Source organism: Chelonia mydas, chromosome 10 (assembly GCF_015237465.2).
Source record: "Chelonia mydas isolate rCheMyd1 chromosome 10, rCheMyd1.pri.v2, whole genome shotgun sequence".
NCBI lineage: Eukaryota > Metazoa > Chordata > Testudines > Cheloniidae > Chelonia > Chelonia mydas.
Window position 1 is genome coordinate 52,900,013 of NC_051250.2, and position 27,123 is coordinate 52,927,135.

Below are 27,123 nucleotides of genomic sequence, written 5' to 3' on the forward strand. Positions count from 1 at the left end.
CTCCCAGCTGCCTATTAGCAGCCCTTTATAGGCCCAGGTGTAGCCCCGCCCTCTTTAATTGGCTGGATGGGACTCATCTGTTCTGGTTCTGGGGAGCTGGGCTTAACCTGCCCATAGGGACCAGCTACCCTGTGACAGTGACTCCTGGCCTAGCAGAGGTTGGGGGAGAGGGTGCTTTTCCTACACTGGGTCAGTGAGTTGTGTTAGGAAACAGTCATGTTTAAAAACACGTTGGCTAGTTGTGGGTAACTCAGTTAGTACGTATTTGTCTCTACAACGTGCCAATAGATTTTCAACAACGGTAGTTAAAATGTGTTAACACGTTTTTTTCTGCAACTCATTTTTCCCAATGTACACAAAGCCTCTCTGAGTAAGAGGAAGAGAGCTGATTTTATCTGCCTGGGCTATTAGCTCATAACGGAATCTGAAAATGATTGCACCGGTTTAGCAAGTCTGGTATCTTGTCCCTTGGATCAGTTACTGACTTTGTTCTTTCCCTAATGGAAAAAATGGAGTCAGGAAAAAGAGCGAGAGAAGAAGCTTGAGTGCTCTAAACTGATTGTTTAGGTCTGCAGCAAAAGGTGAAAAGCCTTTTTGTGTGTGTGGGGAGGGGCACGTTCTCTCTCTTAAGGAGCTGAAAAGAGCTTCCCCAAGACTGTCCACATGTATCAAACCAAGAAGTCAGTGTGACTAAACTTGATGCGGAGCAGGTTGCTAAACCTCACCTTAATGGCAGGCTGCTGGGAGCGTGCCGTACCCCACCTCACTTGGAAGTTGAACCTCAAAGGGATAACTTCCCAGGGATTTTTGTCCCTGGATATGCACTTAAAAATAGAAGCAGTCTATGACCCTGATCTTGCAAAGGGATCCGCAATCATGGACCATCACGCTCTCTCAGAGCCCTATTGAAGCAAGAGTTTCTCCACATGTGAGTAAGGAATGCAGCTTGTGGATTTCATTATAGAATCCGGGCTGAACTGTGAACCGAGATCATCTTTTACAGGGACATGTTAGGCTTAGAATAAATACAGAGTTAATCAGTTTGAATTACTGCACCAAGCAGGGTAAGTGGTGGTACAGATTGCAGTGCTTGCATCTCAGTCAGTCAAAGAGCTCCTCTGTTAAATGCATTCTGGAACTATGCAGTGTAGTTGTAGCCATGTCGGTCCCAGAATACTGGAGAAAAGAGGTTGGGGAGGTAAGATCTTTTATTGGACCCACTCTTGCTGGTGAGAAAAACCAGCTTTCGAGCCATTACCTCACCCACCTTGGCTTTCTGGAACTGTAATTATAATCTAATGAGAGTTGACATGTCATGAACGTCCAATGTGGACACTTCACTGAGCTTGGTGACTTCAGGAATTGGAAATGAAAAGGCAGCCTTCCTTCTCCCACTGGCACAGAGTGGAGATCCTAGGGAGTTGGTGGTGGGGTAACAGTAGTCAGAGATGACAGTTTAGCAATGACGGTCCTTATCTTTGTCATCCTTCAAGCTAGACTGGAAATGAATGGAGTAGTGTGTAAGGTTTGGAAACTGTCTCATACTACCCATTTTTCACAAGAATCTGACTCCTTAGGAATCCTGAAAGGTAAGGTAGTTGCATTCCGCTGACAGGTAAGGACATTGTGGTGCTACTAAGCTACAGCGCTGCTATGAGGAAGCAATTTACATGCAGGATTCCCAAGGCATGTTGTGGGTTGTTTGTTTCAGTGTAATTTTTAAAAGTAAAACAATGGAAGCAGGAGAAAAGCCAATGTAAAGAAAGTGCCCTGTTAGTTTTGGCTTGTAGAAGTTCCTCTTAATTGTCTTTTGTAGACGGCAGCATTTGTATAATTTTATTTTCTCTGGCTTTCCCCATGTGTCAGATGCTGCATCTCAGTGGGTATTTACTGGGTCAATAATTATGAGCGAACTCTCAGAGAATGATTGTTACAAGCTAGATTTTTCCAGAGTGGGTGTGTTCTGTATGTAATTACAGTTCTGTTCTGTAGTCTCCTGTTTGTATTACAGACACCATTGCATGCACCATAATGAGCCCAATTATGTAGGATGCTATTTATAATATTGTTTTGGAAAACTGAGCATAGTAGAGACTCTTTGGTTCTATTTTTCAAACCTGGCATCTAAGTGAGAGCAACCCGGTTCTGAATATGGGCTCACAAATTGACACACAACTCCCAATAAATACCTATTTTACATATCACAGATCCGATATGAGTGTCTAAATGCAGAACTGTGCCCCAGTTTTAGACACTTGGGTTTCAAAATTCGATTCTCTGTATATAGTTTTGCATTTTCTAAGCCCCAGCCTCTCAATGAGATAATACAGCTGCAAAAGGCCTCATTACATCCATGACTAGGAACAAATAATCAGCCACTGGAACTCAATCAAATGAAAACTTTAGCATGTTGTTGGAACACAACACTGACCACCTTTTTGACTTCCCTTTTGGGCTGTCTGGCCATGTATATACTATGCTACTGTTTTCTGGTTGGAAGAATTTGATATCTGGATATTTCCTACAATTGTAACATTCTGCTTCTGTCTTTCTTTGAGTGGCAGGTCCAGACAGCTATGCTTAATCAGTTTTGTACATCTGATAAAAATGGACAGTTTATCTAGGGGCTAACTTGCAGCTGAATTGTAGTATTAGACAGAATTAAATGGTTGTTGGACATTTGGGGGTGGATTGGTAAATATTGTCTGCTTCATACAATTGAATCCAGGTTGAAATAGGTATTATTTCTCCTCTATAAACCACCTATTCTTATTAAAGGGAGGTGGAGTGTGAAAATTAAGTTCCTGAATTGATAACAAGGTTTCACTTAAACAACAATATATCTTTACCCCAGGCCTTGTGAAAATTTGACCGCCTACCATATTGGATCAGAATGCCTTGAACTAACCTAACCTCCACAGACCAGTTCAGATCCACTCAGCATCAGAAGTGTGACTGCACCAACCCTCTTGTCCACGCAAATCTCATTAACCCCTTGTTCCCTGGCAGCTCCAGTACTTTTTGTTTCGTTTTTATTCCCGATGACTGGTGGCTAATGGTTTTTTAAACAATTGTTTCTTTTGTCCTGTAGAGGTTGGGTCACTGCGCACACAGAGACCTTGGTTTTTACATGAAGAGATCCACCAAAAAAATTAGTTGGGACAAAGTTAGTGCTTAGTGGCTGAAATGTAAATACTGATTTTTCTGTTCGAGTGAAGTATTCAAAGAGTTAATGCCAGGAAGCGCCCAGGCATCTAGTGTATTTGAATATATTAATAATCAATTATTAAAATCCTATTGATTGGCAATGTAAAAGCATGTTTTAGGTGCAAGAACACTTCATAGCCCCTGGTGAACGGAGTTAACCACAGTACAGCTTTCCTCCTCCTCCTTTTTCAGATGTTATGAGGAAGGGCTATGGACCTGATCCTAAGCCCATTGAAGTCAATGAGAACTGTGGCAATTCATTTCATTGGGCTTTGGACTGGGATGTGTAAGAGAGTCTGTTTGCAAGGCAGAGGGGTGAGAACCCTTTGGGAAGGTCAGGCTCCATGCTAACACTGTGGGTCTACTAGCAGAGCATGGAGTGTTGGCTGGTCAAGCCAGGTGCCTCTAATGTAGATTCTGTTGGCAGGCAGTGAATCCAGCCCTGTAAGTGTAGCATAGCTGTTAATGAATCCAAATTCTCCTCTGTGTTGTACACACTGATCTGGAAACCTTCTTTTCAAATGTTACTAAAACGTCACTGTTTTGTAGCTCAACTGCTAAAAAAAAGACTGGATAACTAAGCATCTTCTAGGGCAAAACCTCAGGCTGCATCTCCTAGTGACAGTTTCAGGAAGCAATGTGTATGTATAGCTCCTTCCAGTAGGTATCAAAAAGTATAAACATTTTATTAAAGCTAATGTTAAAATTATATAATACGCAGGTTGAGAAAAGTGTCTGTTCATCTGGGTATAGTGCTAGATTATCCACAAATACAAAGTTTGTCTTTAAAAGTCATATGATACATATGGTACATAATCAGCAATAACCCAAATTTAGGTGAATAAATTTAAGAATACAATTTAGATATTAGTATCCAAATCTACACTGCAATCTAAGCCCCAGGCTAGTAGAGCTGAGCAGGCCTGTGGTTTGTTAACCTAGGGCTTGAGTGTTTACGCTCATTTGTAACCCCAGGTTAAGAATTGTTGAATCTTGGGTCCCAACTTGGGGCTCCAGCATCTACTCCGCATGATGCGGGCCTGAGTCCAGCCATCCACATCCCAGACTTCCTAGCACCTTCCCAAAATGTGGCTTCTCTTGCTCTTTGTGGTGCAGTGTGGGAAAACTTGACTGTCCAAAGGACAAAAGAAAGTCAGCCCATGGGATTGTGGGATACTTTTTGTAAGGTATATCTACACTGCAGTTAGATACCCATGTCTGGCCTGTATCAGTTGACTCATGCTCGCTGCGTTCGGGCAGTGGTGCTATTTAACTGAGGTGTAGACTTTTCGGTGTGGTCTTGAGCTAGAGCTCTGCGGCCCTCCCCACCTACACTGCAGAGCAATAGTGCTTGCACTCTGGGTCCCAGCTTGACTTGGGCTCAGACCCTCCACCCCGTAGGGTCCTGGGACCCTGGGTCCAAGCCCTGGATTAGTGTAATTCATGTTTAGATGGAAAGGGAGTTAGGCTTGAGTCTGAGTTTGACCCTGGGCTTACACTGCAGTGTAGACATACAGGGGCCTTAGCCTTTTGAACCTCTGGGCTGCTGGAAAAAAAAGGGAAGGTAGTGGCCTTTCTTCTGATCACTGTGTTTGGAATATTTGTGGTGAATTGGAAAAATAACTGCTTTATTAAGAAGCCTAATTGAAATTGCTCAATTGAAACCACATGAGCAGGCTGTAATTAATTGCATTTCACATCACTTTTACAGGAAATACTTTCACACGACTTTCCTAGCAGGAGACTGAGTGACACACATTCAACCAAGCAGGAGATAGAAGTAGCACATCATCTCCGTGTTCCAGGACCAGTTTTTCAAACAGTTGCATGCCTGAGTGCACCTACGTTTCTCCGTCCGTGGACAGATAGATTTGCACATGTTATATGTGCACTTGTTTTGAAAACTGGTGTTTGGCTGCACTTACTATGAGGGCAGGACATTGTTGATAGTAATGAAGCCCATTGTGGGTGTTGCATACAGTGCACTTCTAGCAAATAATACTATTTTAATAAGAAAGAGACCAGTGCAAGAGGAGATTTCTCAATAATCCTTTGCCTTCTATCTTTGTAGGTGTGGACGAACTCACCATCATCAACATTTTGACAAACCGCAGCAATGAACAGAGGCAGGATATCGCCTTTGCCTATCAGAGGAGAACTAAAAAGGTACCGAGAGCATCAAGACTGGTTTATGATTGGTACTATCCGTCACATTCGTGGTTAGGTTTGAAGTGATCATACTATAATTGATTTCACTGGGAGGTCCACTTGCTTTTACTGTGGCTGAGCTTGGCTCAAGATAGTTTAAGAAATAGCTGGTGACTGTTGACGCATTACTCCTGTAGGTATTCCAGAGTACCAGGAATGCTGCTGATGGGGATATGCTACCATCTCTCTAAAGCCCACCTTGTTGCGGGCAGGTTATGACACCATTGGAACCTAAAGCTGTGCCTCTCCTGCCAGATTTTTAGGGTTGCGAAGCACACATACCTGTAACTGAAATCCCCTGGAGATGGGGTTCTTCACACTTCTAAAAATCAAGCCCAGTGTTTTAGCACCAGCCAGGCATGTTCTCCTATGTCCATTGTGTGTGTAGCAGTGTGCGTGCTTGAGCATGTGAAAATCCTTTTTGTTCAAGTGATGCCTGACGTTCTGGGACCCAGTAAAAGGAGAGGAACTGAGGGAAGATATGCATGTTCAGGTAACTTAGCGGAAGGAAACTCTTCCAGCTTTCATTCACACAGTCCGTCCAAATAACTACTGCAATCAGTTATGCAGTGAATCATGCAGGTACTGAACAAAGTCAGCTCACTGGCTAAATTATCACCATATGTTATCCTGACAAGACTATCCAGTGTACCAAGCTGTTGATGATGAAAAGGAGACTATATAAAATATGCATAGCTGTCTGTAAAATGAGCCTTCTAGCAGGGAGCCGAGAGATGTTCTCTTGAACAAGTTTTAAAATATTCCTCTAATTGAAGTTTTATGCCCACATAAAAGAAGGAAAAACATGCATAGATTCCCACTGGGTTCTGACAGCTGCATCTCTTTCAGATTTGTCAGACACCAAATAGAAGCCCTGAAATCTCAGCTGAAACCAAGTACAAATCCAGAGCTATGTTTCTGAAATTCACAAACTTTTGTGCATTCCTGATTTTAGGTACCTACAGCCTCTACTGAGTGTATGCAAGTTGGGCGTGCACACACACACAGAGCTGAGTGTAACCCCCATCTTGTGCAAGGGCATCAGGATAGCTGTGGTTATAAGCTGGACCCTGAATAGTAAGACTTGAAGCTCTGATTAGAAATATGCCAAAGTTCTGAGATCATGATGATGATCTTCAGAATTTTTAACCAGATGTTGATTCCCTTCACTCATTTCCCTCCCTTTCCCAGCCCACAAATATGCTAAAGATACCAGTTAAGAGATGGGATTGTATTGGTGCCAAAGGTAGAGTGGCCTGTGGAAACCATGGAAACTAAGAGAACAAACCTTCCAATGCAACTGTGAAAACAAATGAGTCAGTGTTAAGAGAGCAGGAAACAGCCCATGAATCGATGCATCCTGTCTGATGATTCAGGGCTCCACCTGCCCAGTGCTCTCTAAGGATAGTCTCTTGTGGATTTCCTTGGAGACATCTTATATTGCTAAATTAGAGTTCCTCCTAAGGTGGAATTGCTGTGTCCTGTGGCTTACAGCAGAGGTCCTCAAACTTCTGTTAATATTATGGATCTCTGTTTTAAAGGGTGTGTCTCATGATCCCACCTCCCTTCCCATTCATGAAAAATCAAACCCTGTTTGGACCCTCTTTCTCTTGGGGCCCAGCATCCCTCCCCCAGGAGCTGCTAAATCCTCCCTTTCCAGATGTGTTATAGGAGTTATCCAAGGCTGCCTAGGACCATGTCCGTGTATGTCCTTGCACAGAGCTCTGCAGCCCCTGCCCATTGTAACCAACAGTCGTTTGGGATTGTGCTGCCATGTTCTAATTTTAATTTGGACCATTTTTCTGGTTGTAAGTGTGAGATTTAATAATGAGCAGCTTGGCAAGTGTTCGCTTCCTTCTGTTTCCCTTTGGGTTCACTTCTAGCGGTGGCACAGAATGGCAGGAAGGATCCCCTGCTGGATATGTGGGAATTATGCTGCTGCTAGCAGATCTTACTACTGTCTCCCTACAATTCCATCGCTGCAGTTAGAAATAAGGATGTAGACAGAGTAATTTCCAGCCCTTCCATTAGCATTTTATCCCAAACCAGGGCTGTACTAATCTACCTTTGGCTCAAGTGAATGAACGCTTGTCCTGTTCTCCTAAAGGATCTGTGACGAACAGCTAGATGTAGACCTCTCAGACTCTGTAAACTCACTTAAACTGGCACCTACAGTGTGCATAACACAGTTTTTGCTGGAAAAGAGACTTTTTGGCTTCACACCATTCTCATGATCAGCTAAAAGCTCTGTTTTCCTGAGCCCAACTGGTCAGGAAATGCCAGTAGCATTGAATGAAGCTCCCTGAGCCAAGAGATCACTTACTATAAGCAGCATAGAGCATTATTGAGACTTCTCTCTACATCCGGTTAGGGAGTTTCACTTATGATAGAATTAGTCCTCAGCACTTCATATACCTAGCCATGGTACTTGCAACCACTTATTCTGGTGATGACGCCGTATGCAGGTTTATGGCATCGTTGCACTTGGCTCACTGGTTTGAAGCTCTGCGGTAAAATGGCTGGAAGATGTTTAGATGCACTCTTTTTGAGAGAAGAGCTACAAAATGAAACGTTAATGCACTTAACTCTGGTCCCCATAGGAGTGTTGATGTGCACTTCATGTGTCAGTGTTACCCTGAAATCGTGCCTGGTTTGTTGCTTCCACCACTGAAGCAGAAATTTGTTTAAAGGAAACGAAGGGCATGTGTACATGGTGCAGCAAAGCAAACTGGAGGGGTGTTTTCTAGCTGCCCTGTGTTAACACCTGCTGGTGTGCTCTAATAGATGCTCGTTTGTGTCAATATAATCCTGTTTGGAACTGGATTCCCATCAACACAAACTAGGTGCCTTTTAGAGTGCACCAGCAGTGTCTACATGGGTAATTAGAGCATTCTGCAAATCACACCCTTCTAGTGCGCTTTGCCAGTGCCCTGTAGACAAGCCCAAAGCTGAAAAGCTGAGGGAAGAGGAAAGAAATTAACAGTCCCCAACTCATTTGAATTAAACTGTGTGTGTTTGTTTGTTTTTGTTTGTTTGTTTTCCCTAATCCCATTGCATTGGTTTATATGCTTTTTAACCTTTACACTGAAGTGCAAAGATTAGACTTCACACAAAGTTAATTGGAATCGATCATGCTCTACTGGAATGGATTAGAGAGGAGTGCATTGTCTGCACTGTTTAATATGAAGTGAAAGAGCTGTTTTCATGCACACGCAACAGACTAATGCATCTCAAGTATGGCTAGTGGAGTTAAACATTTGTCAGATTGAAGGAGAAGATCATCCAAAAGACTCCTATTGATTATTTCTTTCATTGGTCAGCTTGCAGTGCGTAGGACTGCTGGCCCGTGTCTTCACCTAGCCCAAGACAGATTAACACTACCCCCAAAGTCTGTTCAGGCTTCAGGGCTCAGTTTTAGTCTTCAAACATAAAATTTGCCAGTTTAACACCAAAACAAAGGAGATTGCCTGACCAAAGCAGGCTGCAGGGGACTAGAGCCCTTGCGTCTTACGTTGTGCCCCAACTTACTTTGTGTAGCTCTCGCCCTCTCAAGTGAGCCACTTACTAGCTTTATAGTCACTTGATCAGTCTCAACTAGGAGTCACGGGCGGCTGGGCCCAAGGGCCCAGCCACTCTGGGACAGAGTAATTGCACTTAAGCAGAAGAGGGTTTTTGAGTGATCTGTTTCATGGATTCCTTTGTGAGCCAAGCCAACATACGTGGAAATGAGCTGAAGTGTGTTGGCTCTTTGACTGTTTGAGCTGAGCTTCTGCAGAACTTGGTTGATGTCATAATGGCCTTTCTTTTGTTCTTATGAGACATCTAACAGCTGCAATGAACCCAACTGTGTCCTTTTGAGAACTCCAAATTAGGGAGGTTATTGACTGACTTTGGGTCCAAAACTGATTATAAGGATTTGGTGTTTCTTAACTGCATGGCAGTGCACCTAATCTGTCATTAAAATAAAACCTGAAAATGATAAGATCATGTGAACTCTAAACTGTAGCTCCCTGAATTGACCACATCCTAGGAAATGGACACATCTGCCTCTATTTATTATTCTCTCTAGCAGTGAGTGACAGTGAGGATTGGTGCAGATTGGTGATACTTTTTCTTTTAAAGGGGTGAAGGAAACTCTGCTTGCCCCATTTTTCCTCTCTAGATTTCACTGAAAGACCCTGTCTTCCATTTCCTTATCCACTCTCCAGGAAAAGCAGTAACAATCTTGGAGATTCCAACCACTGAAGGCAGAATTGTCTGGAGGTCAAAAATGAGCTTTAATCATTTTCTCCTTTTATTTTTTTAAAGGAACTTCCTGCAGCACTGAAGTCAGCTCTCTCAGGTCACCTGGAGGCAGTGATTTTGGGCCTGTTGAAGACACCGGCTCAGTATGATGCTTCTGAACTGAAAGGTGCCATGAAGGTAAATGAGAATTGAAACTCAAGTTGCTCCAAGTAAGTCTGATGTCATCCTTTAGAATTGCTACCTAAGGCCATGATTTTAAAAAATGGCCACGTATTTTTAAGTGCTACAGTTTTCAGGTGTCCAACATAAGACACCCAAAATCAGTATCCACTAGTTAAATTCTTGGGCCAGGTGAGATTTTTCATCTAAATGTTTGTCACTTACTTTTTAAAAATAACTTTGAAGAATGAACATGAAGCTAAGGACATAACTGATTGGCTGCTTTGAATAGGCACCTGTACAAGAGCATTTGGAAAGCAAACTACTTTCCTGATTGCATTTCTGCATATTTTTAAAAAAAAGTGTTTCCAATATTAAAACAAAATAGAGAAGTTGTTAGCTAGAGCCAAAAACTCCTGTGATAGAACATAAATCATTTCCAATTACGGGGTCACATCACTGATTGTGAGAGGGTGTCTCATATCTAGTCCTTTCCTTCCATAAAATCTGAACATGAGGAGGTGCTTAAGTCCTATTTCCCTAGGAGCCTCTGAAAGGATGGCTTTGAAAACCGACTCGAACTTTGTGCACATGCAAAAAAACTGTGAACACCTACCAGTGCCGGGATTTGCTTTTAAAATCCTGCAAGAAAACTCATGTTTTGGCTTTCATATTTCTAAATGTCACTTAAATTTTTGTATGCAATGTAGTTGTACCCAGGATATTAGAGAGACAAGGTGAGTGAGATAATGTCTTTTATTGGACAATTTCTGTTGGTGAAAAAGACAAGCTTTCGAGCTACACAGAGCTCTTCTTCAGGTCTGGGAAAGGAACTCCTAGCATCACAGCAAAATGCAAGATGGTGCAGATTCATGGAATATCAGGGTTCGAAGGGACCTCAGGAGGTCATCTAGTCCAACTCCTTGCTCAAAGCGGGACCAATCCCCAACTAAATCATCCCAGCCAGGGCTCTGTCAAGCCTGACCTTAAAAACCTCTAAGGAAGGAGATTCCACCACTTCCCTAGGTAACCCATTCCAATGCTTCACCACCCTCCTAGTGAAAACGTTTTTCCTAATATCCAACCTAAACCTCCCCCACTGCAACTTGAGACCATTACTCCTTGTTCTATCATCTCGTATCACTGAGAACAGTCTAGATCCATCCTCTTTGGAACCCCCCTTCAGGTAGTTGAAGGCTGCTATCCAATCCCGCCTCATTCTTCTCTTCTGCAGACTAAATAATCCCAGTTCCCTCAGCCTCTCCTCATAAGTCATGTGCTCAAGCCCCCTAATCATTTTTGTTAGGCATAAGTAGTTAGAACCTATTGTAAGGGACCATTCAAGGTAGAGTGGCCCCTTACTTTGCTGGGAGTTCCTTTCCTAGACCCGAAGAAGAGCTTTGTGTGGCTTGAAAGCTTGTCTCTCTCACCAACAGAAGTTGTTCCAGCAAAAGATATTACCTCACCTACCTTCTCACTTAAATTTTTGATATTCTTGGTTAGGTAAATTTTTGGGTTTTTAAAATTTGTTTTTCACTAATATAAATTGTTCACACAAATACTTTTTTTAAATTAAAGTTGGCAGCAACAGACTGAACTAGTTAACAGACATCCTAGCTCATAGAAAAATTTCAGGTACAGGTAATAACAAAACCATTTAATAAATTGTCAAAAAGTTGGTTCTTTTGGACAATCAAATGCTGCCCTCTGCTGGTTGAAACAGATACGGTCTGTATTTTATTCCACATCATGACGCTTGTTTTTCATTCTGTCTTTAATATGTCTGTAATTATGGATAGTCACTGTCCCCATACTGTATTTGTAGTCAGAAGACCAGGCTGCAAAGCTCTCACTAGAACCACTGCCTCTGGCATTGTGTAGTTGTTATACTTTCACTTGGTGACCGAGTACTTGTGTCCTCTTCATAAGCTCATATGTCCACCTCTTCCACTGATCCGAAGCCTGACATCCTGACTCTGCTGTTAGAGTTTTCAGCGATGGTTGTTAAATGCTGCCCGTTCATGATTGGACTTTAGTTTGGCTTGACTCATTAGTTTCTTTTATTTGAAGCTTGCTTAATAAGCTACATCCAAGGAGAATCTTAGATGAGAAAAGAAGAAATCCCTACAAAAAAATTATTTGTAAAAAATCATTATCATGTTCATTGAAAAATATTTATGGGGAAATCAAATGCATAAAATCCCCCATAATGACTAGCACAGAGAGAAATTTCTGCAAAAGAAGAGAGGGTGAGAGCAATTTTTGGTATTAATCCTCATATTGGACCAAAAATCACTCAGCTATTTCTGCATTGGGGTCTTGGAGACTCCTAGTATGTCAAAATTGGGGGAAAAACACATGGGATGCAATTAAAATGGACACGGTTGTAACCAGTGAACTATGAACAAGTTAAAACTCTCCTAGATTCAGCAGCACACTGTAGAGTTCTTGTGGTGGAGTGGCTAACTGTCCCCTTCATCAAACAAATTCTAGAATAAGCCACATATTGTACAGGTGTCAGAGTCTAACTGACTCCATGTTTAGATATTAAAAATAGATAGCAACAGCAACAATATAAAAACTGAAAACACATTAAAGAGGCATTAATGGCCGAATACTTTGAACAAATAGGTGACATGTACTGAACATACAAAGTTTTTACACTTTGCACATTTTTGATGTGCATTCTGTCTCGTTCTCTGGAACAGATGCAACTGTCATGCTGTCTGGAGTGGCTCATGACCGTGAGTGCCTATCTCAGGGCAGATGACCCAAACTGCTGGTGTGTTCTATAATTAGATTTCACCAAGCCAGTAGCAAATGTGAGGTTTTTTTAGTGACTTCTGGTTTTCTATAGCCAAAAAGCCCCAAAACAAAACAGGTAGGATGCTAAAACCAGTGTGGAAAGCTTGATCTTATCCTACTTTGAGAATACTTAATGTATAAAGAGGCACTGGTTTGGCACGGAAATTTTTGTTTACATTTTGTATGCGTTGGGGTCAGATATACTCCTATACATTAAGAGAGTTATAAGCAGTCTTGGTCTAATAAACTCCTTTTGATATGTTTAGACTCGAATATATCACTATCTTGTAAACAAGGAGCATCAACAAATTACCATGCACAGGGCCAAATGTTCAATTCTGGCTTTAAATTAACCTTAAAATGCAAGTGCAACTCTTTTTGTATGGATGAAATCCACGTTTGCCCATGTACATGCACAGATCAGGCAGAGAGGCCTCAAACTCATTTATTTGTGCTGGCACATGCAGGTTTTGGGTTGTTGTGTTTTTTTGTTTGTTTGTTTTTTTTTACCCGTAAATAGGATGCAAGCAAAAATTAAGATTTGTTAAACTGGCTAAAGATTTGCATCACAAAGTCTCCTGGAGTTTCAGCATTAAGGGTACTTTTTCTAAAGATCTTGAGAGTTTGAAACGGGGGGAAAAATCCTGTTAATATATACAGCTTGTTTTATTCCAGAAAAAGACTAATGCTGAGAATTAGTTTGTGGTAACTACAGTATTGTATTCATTACAATTCCATTGCGCACACCCCCCCCCCCCAGTATATCTGAAAGCAAAACAAAAATATAATAAATATTTTGTTATTAATCTCTACTCCTTCCCCAGACATTTATTAGAACAAACCTAATGAGGGGATTTTCCTGTTTCTATTATGTGTGAGCCTTTTTGTAAATTGTTTGGTATTAGATTCTTCTTCTTTTTTTTTTTTTTTTCTTTCTTCCTACTATTATTAAAGAAGCACTTACAGAATGGTGGGTTTCTTCATAATTTACTCCATTTTTTAGATATAAAATAATGTTTTGACCTGTAGACAGATGACCTTTGACTCTTCTGTGTGGCTCAGGCTAGATCAGGAATTGGCAATCTTTGGCACACGGCCCATCAGGGAAATCCACTGATGGGCCAGGATGGTTTGTTTACCTGCAGCGTCCGCAGGTTCGGCCGATTGCAGCTCCCACTGGCTGTGGTTTGCCGTTCCAGGCCAATCGGGGCTGCAGGAAGTGGCGTGGGCCGAGGGATGTGCTGGCCGTCGCTTTCCGCAGCCCCCACCAGTGGCTCTTCAGTCATGGGATAACAGGGAAGGTCCTTTTACTGATCAGAAACTGGTTAAAAGATAGGAAATTAAGAGTAGAAATAAATTGTTAATTTTCACAATGGAGAGAGTTGACAGTCAGCGACAGGATACTGAGCTAAATGGACCATTGGTCTGATCCAGTTATGGCCATTCTTATGTTCTGGGAACTGTGCCCAGTACTACCAGATGACTTGGCAAAAATATGTCAAGTTCTACATGGACAAACAGCCCCAAAATGATAGGCATAATAGGAAGCCTTCTGTCCAGTAACTGACTCTGACCATCTTTGATGATGATTGGCTTAAGCACACAACTTGAATGACTCCTCCATAGGATGTGCTTGGAAAAAAGCTTGATTGGGCTTTTTTTGGTTTTAATCTATTTTTGTTGTTGGACGCAGCGTCCCCCACAAGCTAGAACAGTTTCCCAATTTATAGGCATCATGGATAGATTTAAAAAGCTGTCTTGGGTAGTCACACTGAAGTCCTCCGGTAGTATTTGCCAGATCAGGCCTTTAGGTTTCATTTTGTAGCATTCTACCTGGCAGTAAGTTTTCAGAATCAGGCCCTAAGGTGACATGTTAATACAGAAAAGCTGTATGGACATTTTGTGGAAGGCATTTTCCACCATTTTACTTTTATCATAAAGCAGAATTGAGTATTGTTCCTACCCTATATAAGAAAAGTAACCTACATAACTTCAATGTTGCTGATGACATGCTTTTCCTTGATAAAGTCAGGAATTTTGGAGGTGGGGTTTTTGGCATAACAAATACCTGAGATTTAATGAGGCATTATAAAACCCTGCCAGCAAAAGAAATGGGCTCATAAAATAGCTCTGGCTCTCTTTTTGATAATAAAAATTTTGAAATAAACAATTGACCAGTAGCCTGAGGGTAGGAGCATATTGATTGAACTACACTGTTTTGGAGCATCTGAACTCCCATAGAGTTTAATTATCAGCTGACACCTTTTCATATGGGTTAGTAATTTTCTTATTGTATTAACACCAATAATTGATTTCTATTTTAAACAGTTGTAATTCAACATAGTTCAAAGTAGCGCTGCTACATTTTGTTTTTACTATAGCTCTAAAGAAAGGCAAGTAATATAGAAACCTGATTATTACGTCTTGACTTTGATCACAAAAGCAGGCTTTGAAATACATATTTTATCATGTCCTTTCAACACATCCAGCTTGTTCAAAATGTATGTATTAATCTGAATATTTAGTCTAGCATGCTAAAGACACTTTTATTCCTTAGTATTAACATGGGTAATAATACTGCCAACTCCCTGTATATTTTGGGCTACAGTATTGATTTCTGCTCTTGTAAAATAGCTAAAGAATATACAGGAGGCATAACATTCTCCGTGGGTACAAAATACTAGTCTCAATTTTTGATTTAAACAAAGCTAAGTAGAGGTGAGGCTTTTTATTTGGCGTATTATCTCACTGTTAAAAGGTATTTTCACCAGAAACCAACAATTCCTCTTGAAAATTATAGTGTTCCTTACTTTAGGTCTGCTGATTCAGCAAAGCTCTTAAGCATGAGCTTAACTTTAAGCATGTGGGTAGTTCCATTAACTTCAAGTTAAGCATGTACTTAAGTGCTTTGCTAGATCAGGGGCATGAAATAAGAGATACTGTTGTTTTCAGTCGGACCTGTTGGTTTCTGATACAAATGCCTTTAACAGTGAAAGAATAAATCAAATAAAAATAGTGTCTGTCTTTCTTTTTAAATGGAAAATTAAATGGGGAGTATTCACATGCCTGAAGTCAAGAATGCACTTAAATGCTTTGCTGGATCAGGGGCATGGAAGGTGCCGCCCTCCGAGTCCATATCACCCCAAGTCTTATGTTTATAGTAGCTTTGCTACCTGACTGTCAGGGGTTGTCTTGTGTGCACGAGAGAGACCAGTTCAGCCCCTAACACGAAGAGGTCAAGTTTTGATCCAGTGCACTAAATTAACAGGTTGAAAAGAAATATATAGTGCTAGCAACACCTTAACCTCATCTAGAAACTCAATGAGATAGTCAAATCGGTGTTGAAATACTCCTGGCTTGTGGTTTATCACTGATATTATTAACTGTATCTCAAGGTTATTAGAATAATACTTGGCACTTAAACACCTCTCATCCACAGCTTTTTAAAAGCCTTTTTAAAAAGTATGAATTAGCTTCATGACAGCCCTAGGAGGTTGATAACTAGTATTATTAGCCCCATTTTACAGATGAGGCAAGCTGAGGGAAAAAAGAAGCTAAGGCACTTTTCCCCAAGGTTGAACAGCCAGTCATTGGCAGAGCTGGAATAGCATCCTGGAACTCTAGCCTTCTGTACACTAGTTGCTAGACCAGAGATGGCCAAACTACGGCCCACAGGACTGTCCTGCTAGCCCCCGGCTGCTCCCCTGCTGTCCCCTACAGCCTGAGCGCGCCGTGCCGCCAGCGCTCTGGCCCGCTGCTCTTGCCAGGCAGCATGGTAGCAGGGCTGGCTCCGGTGTGGTAAGGGGGCAGGGAGTGGGGGGATCCCAGGGCAGCAGTCAGGGGACAGGGAGCAGGGGGTGGTTGGATGGGTCCCAACCGAAATATTGAGTAGAAGTCATTTTCACACTGTGTTCAGTGCTGTGCCACTAACCTAGTAGCAAACTAGTTAATGAGAAGAAAGAGGCTGAGCCATTAGCAGTAGGGTCAATACCACTGGCAAAAATACCAGCAGCTACAATTTTTACATCTGCGTGGGGATGGGAATGTTCTCAAAGATTGAGTGGGAGAAAGGAGTACTACCAAAGTGTGTACCAAACGTTTCAGAACCATTCTAGCAGTCTGCTCATTTTTAGTGTCAAATGAAAACCTTACCTGTGTTTCAGGGTTTAGGGACTGTTGAAGATACTCTCATTGAGATCATCTGCTCCAGGACAAACCAGGAGCTTTGTGAAATTAACAAAGTCTACAAGGAAAGTAAGTATGTGTTCATGTTTTCAACACAGTGAACTTAGGCCCTCCCGTTTTCTCCTTTTGTATGAGTGATGGGAAAGATTGGAAAACTTTTAACCATTGGCTTTCCTAGGGATTCTCATTATCCCTAGTGTTTTGGTCAAATACAACAGGCAAAGGTATTTATATTGGCATAACTGATGAAGTTTTCAGTGTAATTGAACGTGACCTAGACAAACTGCCGACTATAAATACTGTATCTAACACCTTATGATTTATGGACCCATACATACTGTTTGGATACTGGAGGAGTTCTAGGGTGAAATACTGGTGCCGTTGATGTCAGTGGAGCTCAGGATTTCACCCACTGCCTTCCCTTGCTAATAACCAAATATGCACAAATTAAGGTGCCGTCGTGGTTAGCTGGAATTATGCCTTCCAAAGGTTGTTTTCACTTAACCCTTTTGCCTTGAAATTAACTTGAGTCCCAGAAGCATTTTCCATGGGGGAAGAAATTTGGGTCTCAAGGTTTGGTGCCTTGGAATCAACTGCAGGCCTTGTAGTAAACTAGTATCCACCAGTCATTTCTCTTATGTGAAAACAGCCACAATAGTCCATTTTCTACTTTTACTGTAAGGAAGACAGAGTCAGAGTAAGTGAGAGCAAAATCCTACTCATAGATTCTGTCCATGTGGAGCAGTTGAATTTGGAATCTATTGAAGAAGCCTTTTTATTATCTTAATTGATAGAGCTGCCAAAAAAAGGCATACAAAGAAATCTGGATAAGACTTGATGAAAGCATGGATTCTCTCCCCCCCTGACCCGCGCAAACTTTGCTTAAGGATATTATCCATTCCTAGCTTCATTTCTCAGTTGATGGTAACTGGATTTAAGTGATTTGAATGTGAGTTCAGTATCAAACAGTACTGCTTAAGATTTCTTATGACCCTTTCATGTTTCAAGTTGCATTCATCACAAACAGTAACAAAGGTGTCCAGCGTTTTCATGGGTAGCAACAAGTGTTTTCTTTGGCGTTAATTGGAGAAAATTGTCATGTATTTGTTCTTTGATAGTTGCAAACAATTCTATAAGGTAGCAGTGGCTGAATCAATAAAGTATTAACAAAGACCGCTGTGTGTTAATGGCATAAGATGAAAATAATATTATAGTGATGAATTGGATGAAACCATGTAGATGGTAAAATGGAAGGATCCAGGGATAGATACCTATAGAATTTCAGAGGGAAAGCAGCAGCCTTATAGCAATGCAGAAAATTGCTACCCTAATAAGAAATAAAATGCTTTAGTGCCAGGCCAGAAACACAGACAGCACTCCTTTATTTAAGCATATATATTTAAACTGGTTATTTTGCACAAAATTGTCTCTTAGCTGCAAGCAGTCTAAAAAATCGATGATTGGTGATCTGAATCTGCTGTAATAAAACACTCACTCAAGAGCCTAGGTGTGGTGTGGTTGTGTTTAAATAATAAGTGCTGGCAAAACAAGCCTGGATGGCAGAGCCTTGCCTACACTAGGGATCCTACCAGTGCCACCCTTGGTACAACCTGGGGTTGCTGTGTTTCAATAGACTAGCCAGTTGTTCGTATATGACTTCCCAATACAGTATCTAAAGTAACTTGCAGCTATCATCCCTCCAGTTGACTGGGTCAGCAGTAAATAGAAAAGTATTTCCTGTATTCTAGTGTACAAGACAGAACTGGAAAGGGACATTGTGTCTGACACCTCTGGTGACTTTCGCAAGCTGCTGGTTTGCCTGGCAAGGGTAAGATTCTGAGTCGGTATGCGTTTTTCTCTGTCTAGTTTTCCTTATTCTATCATGTTTTGTCAGTCCACTTGCCAGCTGTGGAAGGCCACGTACATTGATTGTGACTAGCTGTGTCAGAAATGCATCCATCCATCTGACTGATAGCAAGTTTGGATTCATGTGCATCGTCACTGCATAGCTGACAATTTGAAAGAACATGATGCAGATGCTGAATGACAATGCAATTTGACGAGAAAGTAACTAACATAACAGACCTTTGTAGTGGAGATGGAACGTGTTGTGATGCTCATTTGTCAAATGTTGGCTAACATGAACTAAGAGAAAAAATGTAGATAGCAGCTTACACTATTTCAATTTGGATACGTCTGCTAAATGTTTGTTCTTGTTTGAAGGGTAAAAGGTTCGAGGACACTAGTGTGATTGATTATGAGCTGATTGACATAGATGCGAGGGTAAGTGCTGGTGATCAGTGGTAACTTAACTCCCCAAAGTGTACTATGTCTTAAAATAAATCTTGGAAAACTCTGAATAGACCATATCAAAATGTTGTTTATTTTTTCACATAAAGAGAGTGTGCATGTTCCTATTCCCTAGCATGTTATGGACATAATATTGATTTCAGTGTGCACCACTTATGATCGTGAGAGCTCAGCCATTTCCATGTTGGGGCTCCCTTTCCCACCGACACCCATACACAGCTGTCTTATTGCTTCCATGGACACCTTGACAAAAAAAGAGACTTCCTAGTAGAGTTTCATAATAGGGCAGTGGTCCTCTGCTGAGATTCAAAAATGATGGTGCCCAGATGATTCCAAGAGAGAATCTGGAGAAATCTTTCTTTTAATGAATTACATTTATTGACAGTTTCGTGTAAATGTTCCGTTCACCTGTCGCCATTAAACCCAGGACCTGTTTGTTCTCTGGGACGTCAAGAGTAACTTCACTGATGTGAATGGAATTATAGTAATGTAAAACCTGAGTGAGTTGAGAATCAGGTCTGTAAGTCCATTCCTTCTGTATGCATCCCCCTTAGTGGTTAGGTTAAGTATGTGTCTACACTTTACATTCCCCTCTGATATGGCTCTAGTAGGACTTGTTTTCTGAGGTATCCTATAGCTTTGCAGTGGCTCCTTCATTTTACCCCTGGCTAAAATAACACTTTTCATTCTAACCACAGGACCTCTCTGATGCTGGTGAGAAGAGGAAGGGAATTGATGTTGCTAAGTGGATCAATATTATGACTGAAAGAAGCATTCCCCACCTCCAGAAAGGTACTGTTCTAAGAAAAAAAATTCCGTAGGAGTTAGAAGGAGATGGTCATTGCTTGGCTGCAATAATGATTAAATCAAGTGCAAGAACCCAGGAAACAGGACGATGTTTGTGAAAAGTTTATGTGCTGAGCCATGACTATTTGAAAAGAAATACATTTGTATCTCTAAAGTAAATACATCTCCCTATTTGAACATGCATACACACCCAGAAGCAGATCTTAAAAGCTACACTTTCAAAATTGGTCTCTAAATTCACTCCTGCAAAGGCCTACATTTAGGCATACAATTGCCGTATGTAAACATCACACATGTAAAGCTTATGTCAGTGGATCCCAGGAGTGGCCTCTGGTGTTTACATAATCACCATCCAGGAAACTCCTTTGAGAGGTTCTTTTATTTTTGAGAGCCTAAATTCCACAGTGCGAAGTAGATGCAGATTGGACCAATATCTATCTGATGGACAGTCTGTCACAGTGATTTTTCATATATCCTAGTGAGAAAACCAAGCTAATACATAGTGACATTTTCCCAAATCATTGATTAATTAAGAACTTCCTGAAATATAGCCATTCATTCACAGATATGAAAATGAGGTAGCATAGTATCTAGATATTGGTGGTCAAACTTCTTAATGTCCCCTGGCCCCACTCTAGTTGCACTGTGCCGTTTTTTGTGCACACAGTCTTTCTGACCCCCTGAATTTGTCTGTACGACTCAGGTACACTTCTGTTCTTTTTAAATGTTTTCTTCCTTATTGTAGTGTTCGAGAGGTACAAGAGCTACAGCCCTTGTGATATGTTGGAGAACATCAAGAAGGAGCTCAAGGGAGACCTGGAAGTTGCCTTCCTTAATCTTGGTAAGTAAACCATCGTTAAGGTTATTAAGAATGGCTTTCAGTGAAACATTTCCAGTGCTCTTGCAATCTACTTGCTGAGATGAGGCAGAGCCCAGCTGTTTAAAGTGGATGATCTGCTGTTAGTTCATCTCCAGTTTATAATCTTCAGTGGAGACTGAATTGTTCCTTCGGCCCTTTGTAAAAAAGGGGGTATTGCAGCTCCAATCTGATGCATTAAATATTTGCTTGGGGTTTGTTCTTTGGAAACCTGGAGGGTTGAAAAAGACTGGAGAGGGTGGGTGGCTGGAAGTGGGTGTGGGGGGCGGTATGGGGGTGAAGCCAGTCCGTGGGTTTTGGAGACTTGAAAATGGAGGTTGATTTGGGACTGTATTTTGTGAAATGGACAGGAATGTGAGGTTTGTGGAATGAGATTGAGGTGGTGGCATTTTGGTGGAGGGAAGTTATAGCAGTGGGATATTTGTTTCAGATAACACTGAGTTGATAGAAATTTTTGGTAGAGGCAGGCTCTTGTTCAAAACAAGAAATGAAGAAAAGCCAAAACCATGAAGAGGAAGTCTATTCAGGTGTCATCTGCATTAACATTTTCAGAAAGGATGTGACCAGAATGTGTTAGACAAGTAGAATATGGGTCAGACTGATTCCTGGGGGGACTCCAGGGTGAGACGTGATAGCAGTTTGAGGAGAAAAAATACTTTATTTGATTTTAGGGAGCTGGGTTTACATTGAAAACCTTCCTTGGTGCAGTTACTTAAATATATTAACTTCTAGGTAACACATGTTTCAGATACAGATCATTTGTCTCTGGGGTTTTTGTTGGTTGGTTTGGTTTTTTGGGAGTGGGAAGCCATGTCTTCTTGAAAACCCTCTCCTAGTTCAACGATCAGATCTATAAAGGATGAGTCTAAGCCATTTTAGTTTGCAGATCTGAGTGTGTGCAGTATGTTTAACCAATAATATGTTCTTCACTTTGCAGTCCAGTGTATACAGAACAAGCAGTTGTATTTTGCTGACCGATTGTATGACTCCATGAAGGTAGGGTGGACTAAAGAAGGCCTTGTTTCTTAGTACTGAATTTTTTGCTCCTCTTCATAGTCTAAATACATTTTAATCTTTAGTTTCCATTACGTCTATGATTGTTTAGATGGCACTGGAATACCTACTGATGGCATCATGGCTGGCCTTCTTCAAAAGAATGCTTTAAAAATTGTATGCATAGAGAAATTAATCTAATGTATCTTGTCCATTCAAGTCAGCAGATGTATTCAATGCAAAAAATAATAGACTAATGGCACCTGCTTGCAAAAGCAGAACAGAGAATTCTAACAGTAAGAACCCGCAACAAATGTTGTTTCAAATCTGCTATTGTCATCAAAGTGTAGAGCAGTGGTGAACATCAGTTAGTTTTTCCACACCCATCTCTCATGTGCATGTTTTCCCTTAGGTCAGGAATGTATACCTTGATGAAATATTAGTGTTCACTTTTTCCAGAATAAACTTAGTCTGGAGTTTCTGGGTTAAGCAGCAATTAATATAGAGGAAAGTGACAAAAGCAAGAGTTACTTAGATAAGCTGGAAGTGCAGATGAACAGATAGAACAAAGCTTGATACTCAAATTAAGTGCAAACTGTATCTCAAGCTGACTCCCATTGAAGTGAATGAGAAATGTGTCTGGCCCATAGGTAGGTAGGCGTCAAAAGAGACACCATGCACAGAGTACATAGCAAGAGAAAGTGAGCATAGGAATAGAGTAATGAAACGTTGGAAAGTGCATGACTTCAACCTAGCAGTTACCAGAATTCTGGGATGTAAAAATGCAGGCAGTGAACACAAGTCACAAGAAATTGTTTTAGAGCACCATTACACGTTAGATCACCTTTGTGTCCTGGTTCAGTCACCATACTGTAGAAAAGGTCTCCAAGGAAGAAACAAGATTGTTTAAAAGAAGAGGAAGATTATTTTATGTAAGAAGGCTATAAAAACTCTGTTATCCAGAGAGAGAATTGTTAAGCAAGTATGAGTGGAAACTTTCCAGATGCCAAAGAAATTAGTGACGAGCCTCTTTGAACTGATGGTTAAACCTTAGGACTCTCAGACCCATGTGCTTTAAATTGGTTTAATGGAACACTGTCAAATGGTTAGGCTTCAGACTGACTCAGCTGTAACTTAAAATTGTTATAATCTTTGGGGGGATGCCCTTTGGAGACTAAATATTTTTTAAAATTTCTGCACTGAAATACCATCACAGTCATCATTTTGGGGTGGTGACATTGAAGTAGAGTGTTTCTGCAGGTTCTAGAGTAACCGTTAATTAGCCTTCACTGAACAAAGAAACTGTGAATTAAACTCTCACACCCACACCCCAGAAATAAAACCCTCCTAAAACAAAGCGCTAAATTACATGCACTATTCTCCCTGTGGGGAGAGAATGAGAGACCACATGGGACAAATGTTAGCCTTATGGTATAATGCATTATTAGAAAGTGCTTAGATAAGATGAGGGTGGTGTAAGAAACTGTATAGACTAGAATGAATAGAGAGCAAAGCCAGTACCCTGCTACAGTGCAAGTTCCTGCAGCAGCCCCTGGGGTCCCAGTGCTGGTGTCTAAAGATGTAAAATGTACTGCTTCTGCTGTAATGGAAAATGCACAATAATGTATTGGCCAAATGGAGGACAGTATTGTTTGGAAAATAAGCTTGCTCCTCAGGTTTTCTGGAGGGCGTTGTGAATGCAGAAAGAAGTAATTGATTGTGACCTTTTCCTGCAGCAATGTACAGCTCATCAGTAGATTCTCTCCCTCCTCACAAGACACTGGTTCTCTTGTTTTTTCACTTCACAATACTACAGCTCTCAATGTAAATCTGCTTTTAGGGCAAAGGAACCCGTGATAAGATCCTGATCAGGATTATGGTCTCCCGCTCAGAGGTTGATATGCTGAAAATTAAGAGTGAATTCAAGAGGAAATATGGAAAATCTCTCTATTATTTCATCCAGGTAAATCACAAGGCTCCTTGTTATAATCAGTGTATGGGATTTTCAGAAGCACTTGGCATTGGTCTAATTGCAGCCACTGAAGTCAATGGGAATTTTATCACTGGCCTCAGTGGGAGCAGTTAGATCAATGCCAAGCACTTCTGAAAATCCCACCCTTAGCTTTTAGTTGCTGCCCTGAGAGTCTAGCCAGCAAAATTTATATTCACATTTTAGGCTGCATATGGTGACTGTGCACCAGTCTGTGGGAAAATGTCCACATCCCTGGGGAAAAGGTGGGTCTTCCCAGAAAGCCAAACAGAAGGAAAAAAATAACCACAGATCAGCTTGCTCTGGAGCTGCCCAAGGAAAAAGAGGTTGTGTAAATTCCTGCCTGATTCCAGGCTGTGCTGTCTGTGGAAGTCACCGTAGCCCTAGAGCTAGAGTAACCACTGTCTGTGGCCCCTGAGGAGTGGGGGAAAATAAGTCTCAAGCCATTTTTTTCCTTCATAAATATTAGATGGAGAATCGGGGACTTTGTTTCCCTGGTTACAGGCTCACAGCAGCAGCGGCTTGTGCCTCTGATCACCAGATATGTTATGGACACACACACGCACGTCACCATGTAGGAGTCTCAACTTCCTTCCCCAACCCAATATTTGTATGAGTGGTGCCTAGCATGGGGTGAATTGAAATCAAAATCCTGAGTCCAACAGGCCCATTCTCTTACCTCAGTGGAATTCTGAAACAAGAGGTCAGTTCTGGGTGAGGTGGCTCCTTCTGAGATGACTTCTGGTATGCACCAACCACCCATGCCACTCCTGCATTATTAGTGCACTCTCCCACAGCATTCTCTGAGACTCTGGCCCTTGGGAAGGGTTAGTCCTGGTGGCAGCATAAAGCTGAAATAAGTATGTGGCTGCTGGTTTCCAAAAGGGGAAGTACCCCCTCAGAGTAGGCAGTGGTGGTCCCAGCTGTGGAGCTGCCATGGAGAGAGTTTGGGGCCAGGTAGTCCTTTACATCTTGTTCAGTTTCCACTACAGGGTGGGCAGAGATGTGGCTGACTACATCTTATGTTCTTGGTTCATATACAGGGGGAGTTTCCCTGTCCCTCTTTACTGGCAGAGAGAGCAAACATCTTTCATTTACGCTGAGTTTCCTAATAAAAGGCCATATCTTTATATTGGGGAGTGACATACAATGTATTCCATGAGGGACTAGATGGATATTAAACTGGTTCACACAAGAATTATAACTGCCCATAGCAATGGGAGCATTGTCTGCTAGAACTCTCAGGTCACCATTATATGTCAGCCCAACAATAGGGCCCAAAATATCATTTGGCTGCGCCAGCTCTGCAATAGACTTACTGGGTTGCCTCAAGCAAGTTGCTTACTTTTTCTGTGCCTCTGATCCCCAGGGAGATAGAGGTGGGAGAAAAGGAGGTATCACTATTCATCTGGTCTATTTAGACTGTAAGAGTGTTAGGACAGGAACTGATTCTTACTCCACATATGCATAGTAAAGATCAGTTCCTGTCCTAAAGCTCTTACAGTCCATTAGATTCTATGGGCTTGTCTACACTTAAAATGCTATGGTGGCTCAGCTGTGCCACTGTAGTGCTTCAGAGTAGACACTGCTAGCTCTGACAGGATGGATTCCACCATTGCTTTAGTTAATCCACCTCCCTGAGAGGCAGTAGCTAAACTGGTGGAAGAATTCTTCCATGGACCTAGCACGGTCTCATAGGGAATTAGGTTGGCTTAACTGTGCTGCTGAGGGACATGGATTTTTCACGACCCTGACTGACCTGACAGTTAAAATGACCTAATTTTCTAGTGTAAACCAGGCCCCTTTCATGAATACTGCATTGTTTACTTATTGATTGTATTCCAAATAAGATCAGGACTCTATCCAGTATTCAGGAAAAGGGAAGAGCTGTGCAATTCAAAATGTTTTGTGTTTTGCTTAATTGAACCAAATTGGAGAGTGGGTGGGCAGATGAGGGTTTGATAAAGAAGCCTTTCCACCATGAGATTACGGATTCAAATCTACCCCAGAGAAGAAGTAATAGATAGTAACCATAGGACAGAATTGAATCGTGTCCCTTTGCTCTCTGCCCTTAGGTTGTTCATTTTATACCAGAGTTCCCCTTACTGGTCCCACTTTTATCATGGTACATGCCAAACACTATAGAAAACTTCAGCTTACAAATAAACTCCTACTTGAACTTTGTCCTGCAAGTCCAGAGTACAGTGCAGTCACACTAGGACTTCATGTAACCTTCATTTCTTCATAAAGTTTCCGTTTCATTTTTCTTCCCTCATTTTGCAGCAAGATACAAAGGGCGACTACCAGAGGGCGCTGCTGAACCTGTGTGGAGGAGAGGATTGAAAACGGTGACCAAACAAATCTATGTCCACAGATGTGCTTTTCTGCTCTTCATCTTCCTGTAATCCTCAACTTGCCTAGCTAACCTGAATTTACCTCTGTATTTGCAAGACTAATGGTATTGTTTGCTTTCTTGTACTTCTCTAGATGACAGTGCATTGCTTGGCTTTACCAAAGTTCTTATAAGCAAAAGGCCAGAGAAATGACCATTCCAAGGATAAAGAGTTGAAATGTGTTTGTGAAAGACTCTGCCTTCTTCTTATAATGTTTCTATTAAAATACAAATAAAACTGAATTTTTACTTTAAGAAAACAGGTCTTTCTCTTGGGTGTCTTGTTTCATAGCATAGGTTGGTGTGTAAACATCCATTGTTCTTTGCCTTCTTTATTCTCTCTGTGGAATCTTCTCCATGTTACCCTGGATGAGCAATATTGCTAGATCAGAGGCAGTTTGAGATCCAACATCTTGTGATGATGTTGATCTAAAAACAGGAGTTTTATACTGTGAATTTGGGGGGAGTAGGAGGGCTCTGGTAAACATTTCAGAGCAGGATCCAACAATCTGCAGAGGGTCAGACCATGCAGGAATGAAAACTGAGGTTTTTTTCATTTGGTTTCAAATGCCCCTCTTGAGCTGGGAGGATTCAGTGAATGTCTAATCTTGGCACTTTTCTTTTTCTCTTTAACACGTCCATGTCTAATTCTAAAGGGGAGCATGCCCTATTTTTCAGATTATTCTTAATTCATTTAGGGGGAAAAACTGTCCCATACTGGATTGCTGGCAGAGCTACAATCAGTGTTTAATTTCCTTGGTATTCTTGATTTGGAGGCTCTTTCTGGCCTTCCTTCTGGTCCCCTTTGACACACCTCAAGTGGTAAAATTAAATCCAGTAGTGTAAACTGCAGAGTGAGTAGGCATCAGAGACCAAATCATGTTAGTCTATAAATTTTATCAAACCTGGCTTGTAATTAATTAATAGCTAACTTTCTTCTATTTC

General features: G+C 41.4%; 1 protein-coding gene across 4 annotated transcripts in view; it reads left to right on the forward strand.

The window, feature by feature from the left end:
- The window catches only part of ANXA2 (annexin A2), a 54,030-nt gene that overhangs the window by 23,099 nt on the left and 3,808 nt on the right, over window positions 1-27,123 (forward strand). For 2 of the 4 annotated variants that reach the window (XR_006284598.1, XM_043524579.1), the window contains exons 4-13: window positions 5,279-5,373; window positions 9,724-9,837; window positions 16,788-16,878; window positions 18,558-18,637; window positions 19,033-19,092; window positions 19,818-19,911; window positions 20,672-20,767; window positions 21,741-21,799; window positions 23,637-23,759; window positions 26,070-26,134. Coding sequence is in view for 3 of the 4 variants with exons in the window: in XM_043524579.1 (XP_043380514.1) it covers window positions 5,279-5,373; window positions 9,724-9,837; window positions 16,788-16,878; window positions 18,558-18,637; window positions 19,033-19,092; window positions 19,818-19,911; window positions 20,672-20,767; window positions 21,741-21,799; window positions 23,637-23,759; window positions 26,070-26,129 (872 nt within the window). In the remaining variant the exon portion in view is untranslated. Of the gene's footprint in view, window positions 1-5,278; window positions 5,374-9,723; window positions 9,838-16,787; window positions 16,879-18,557; window positions 18,638-19,032; window positions 19,093-19,817; window positions 19,912-20,671; window positions 20,768-21,740; window positions 21,800-23,636; window positions 23,898-26,069; window positions 26,439-27,123 lie in introns of those variants that run through there. The other 2 variants (XM_037910464.2, XM_037910463.2) reach the window with 2 other exon arrangements.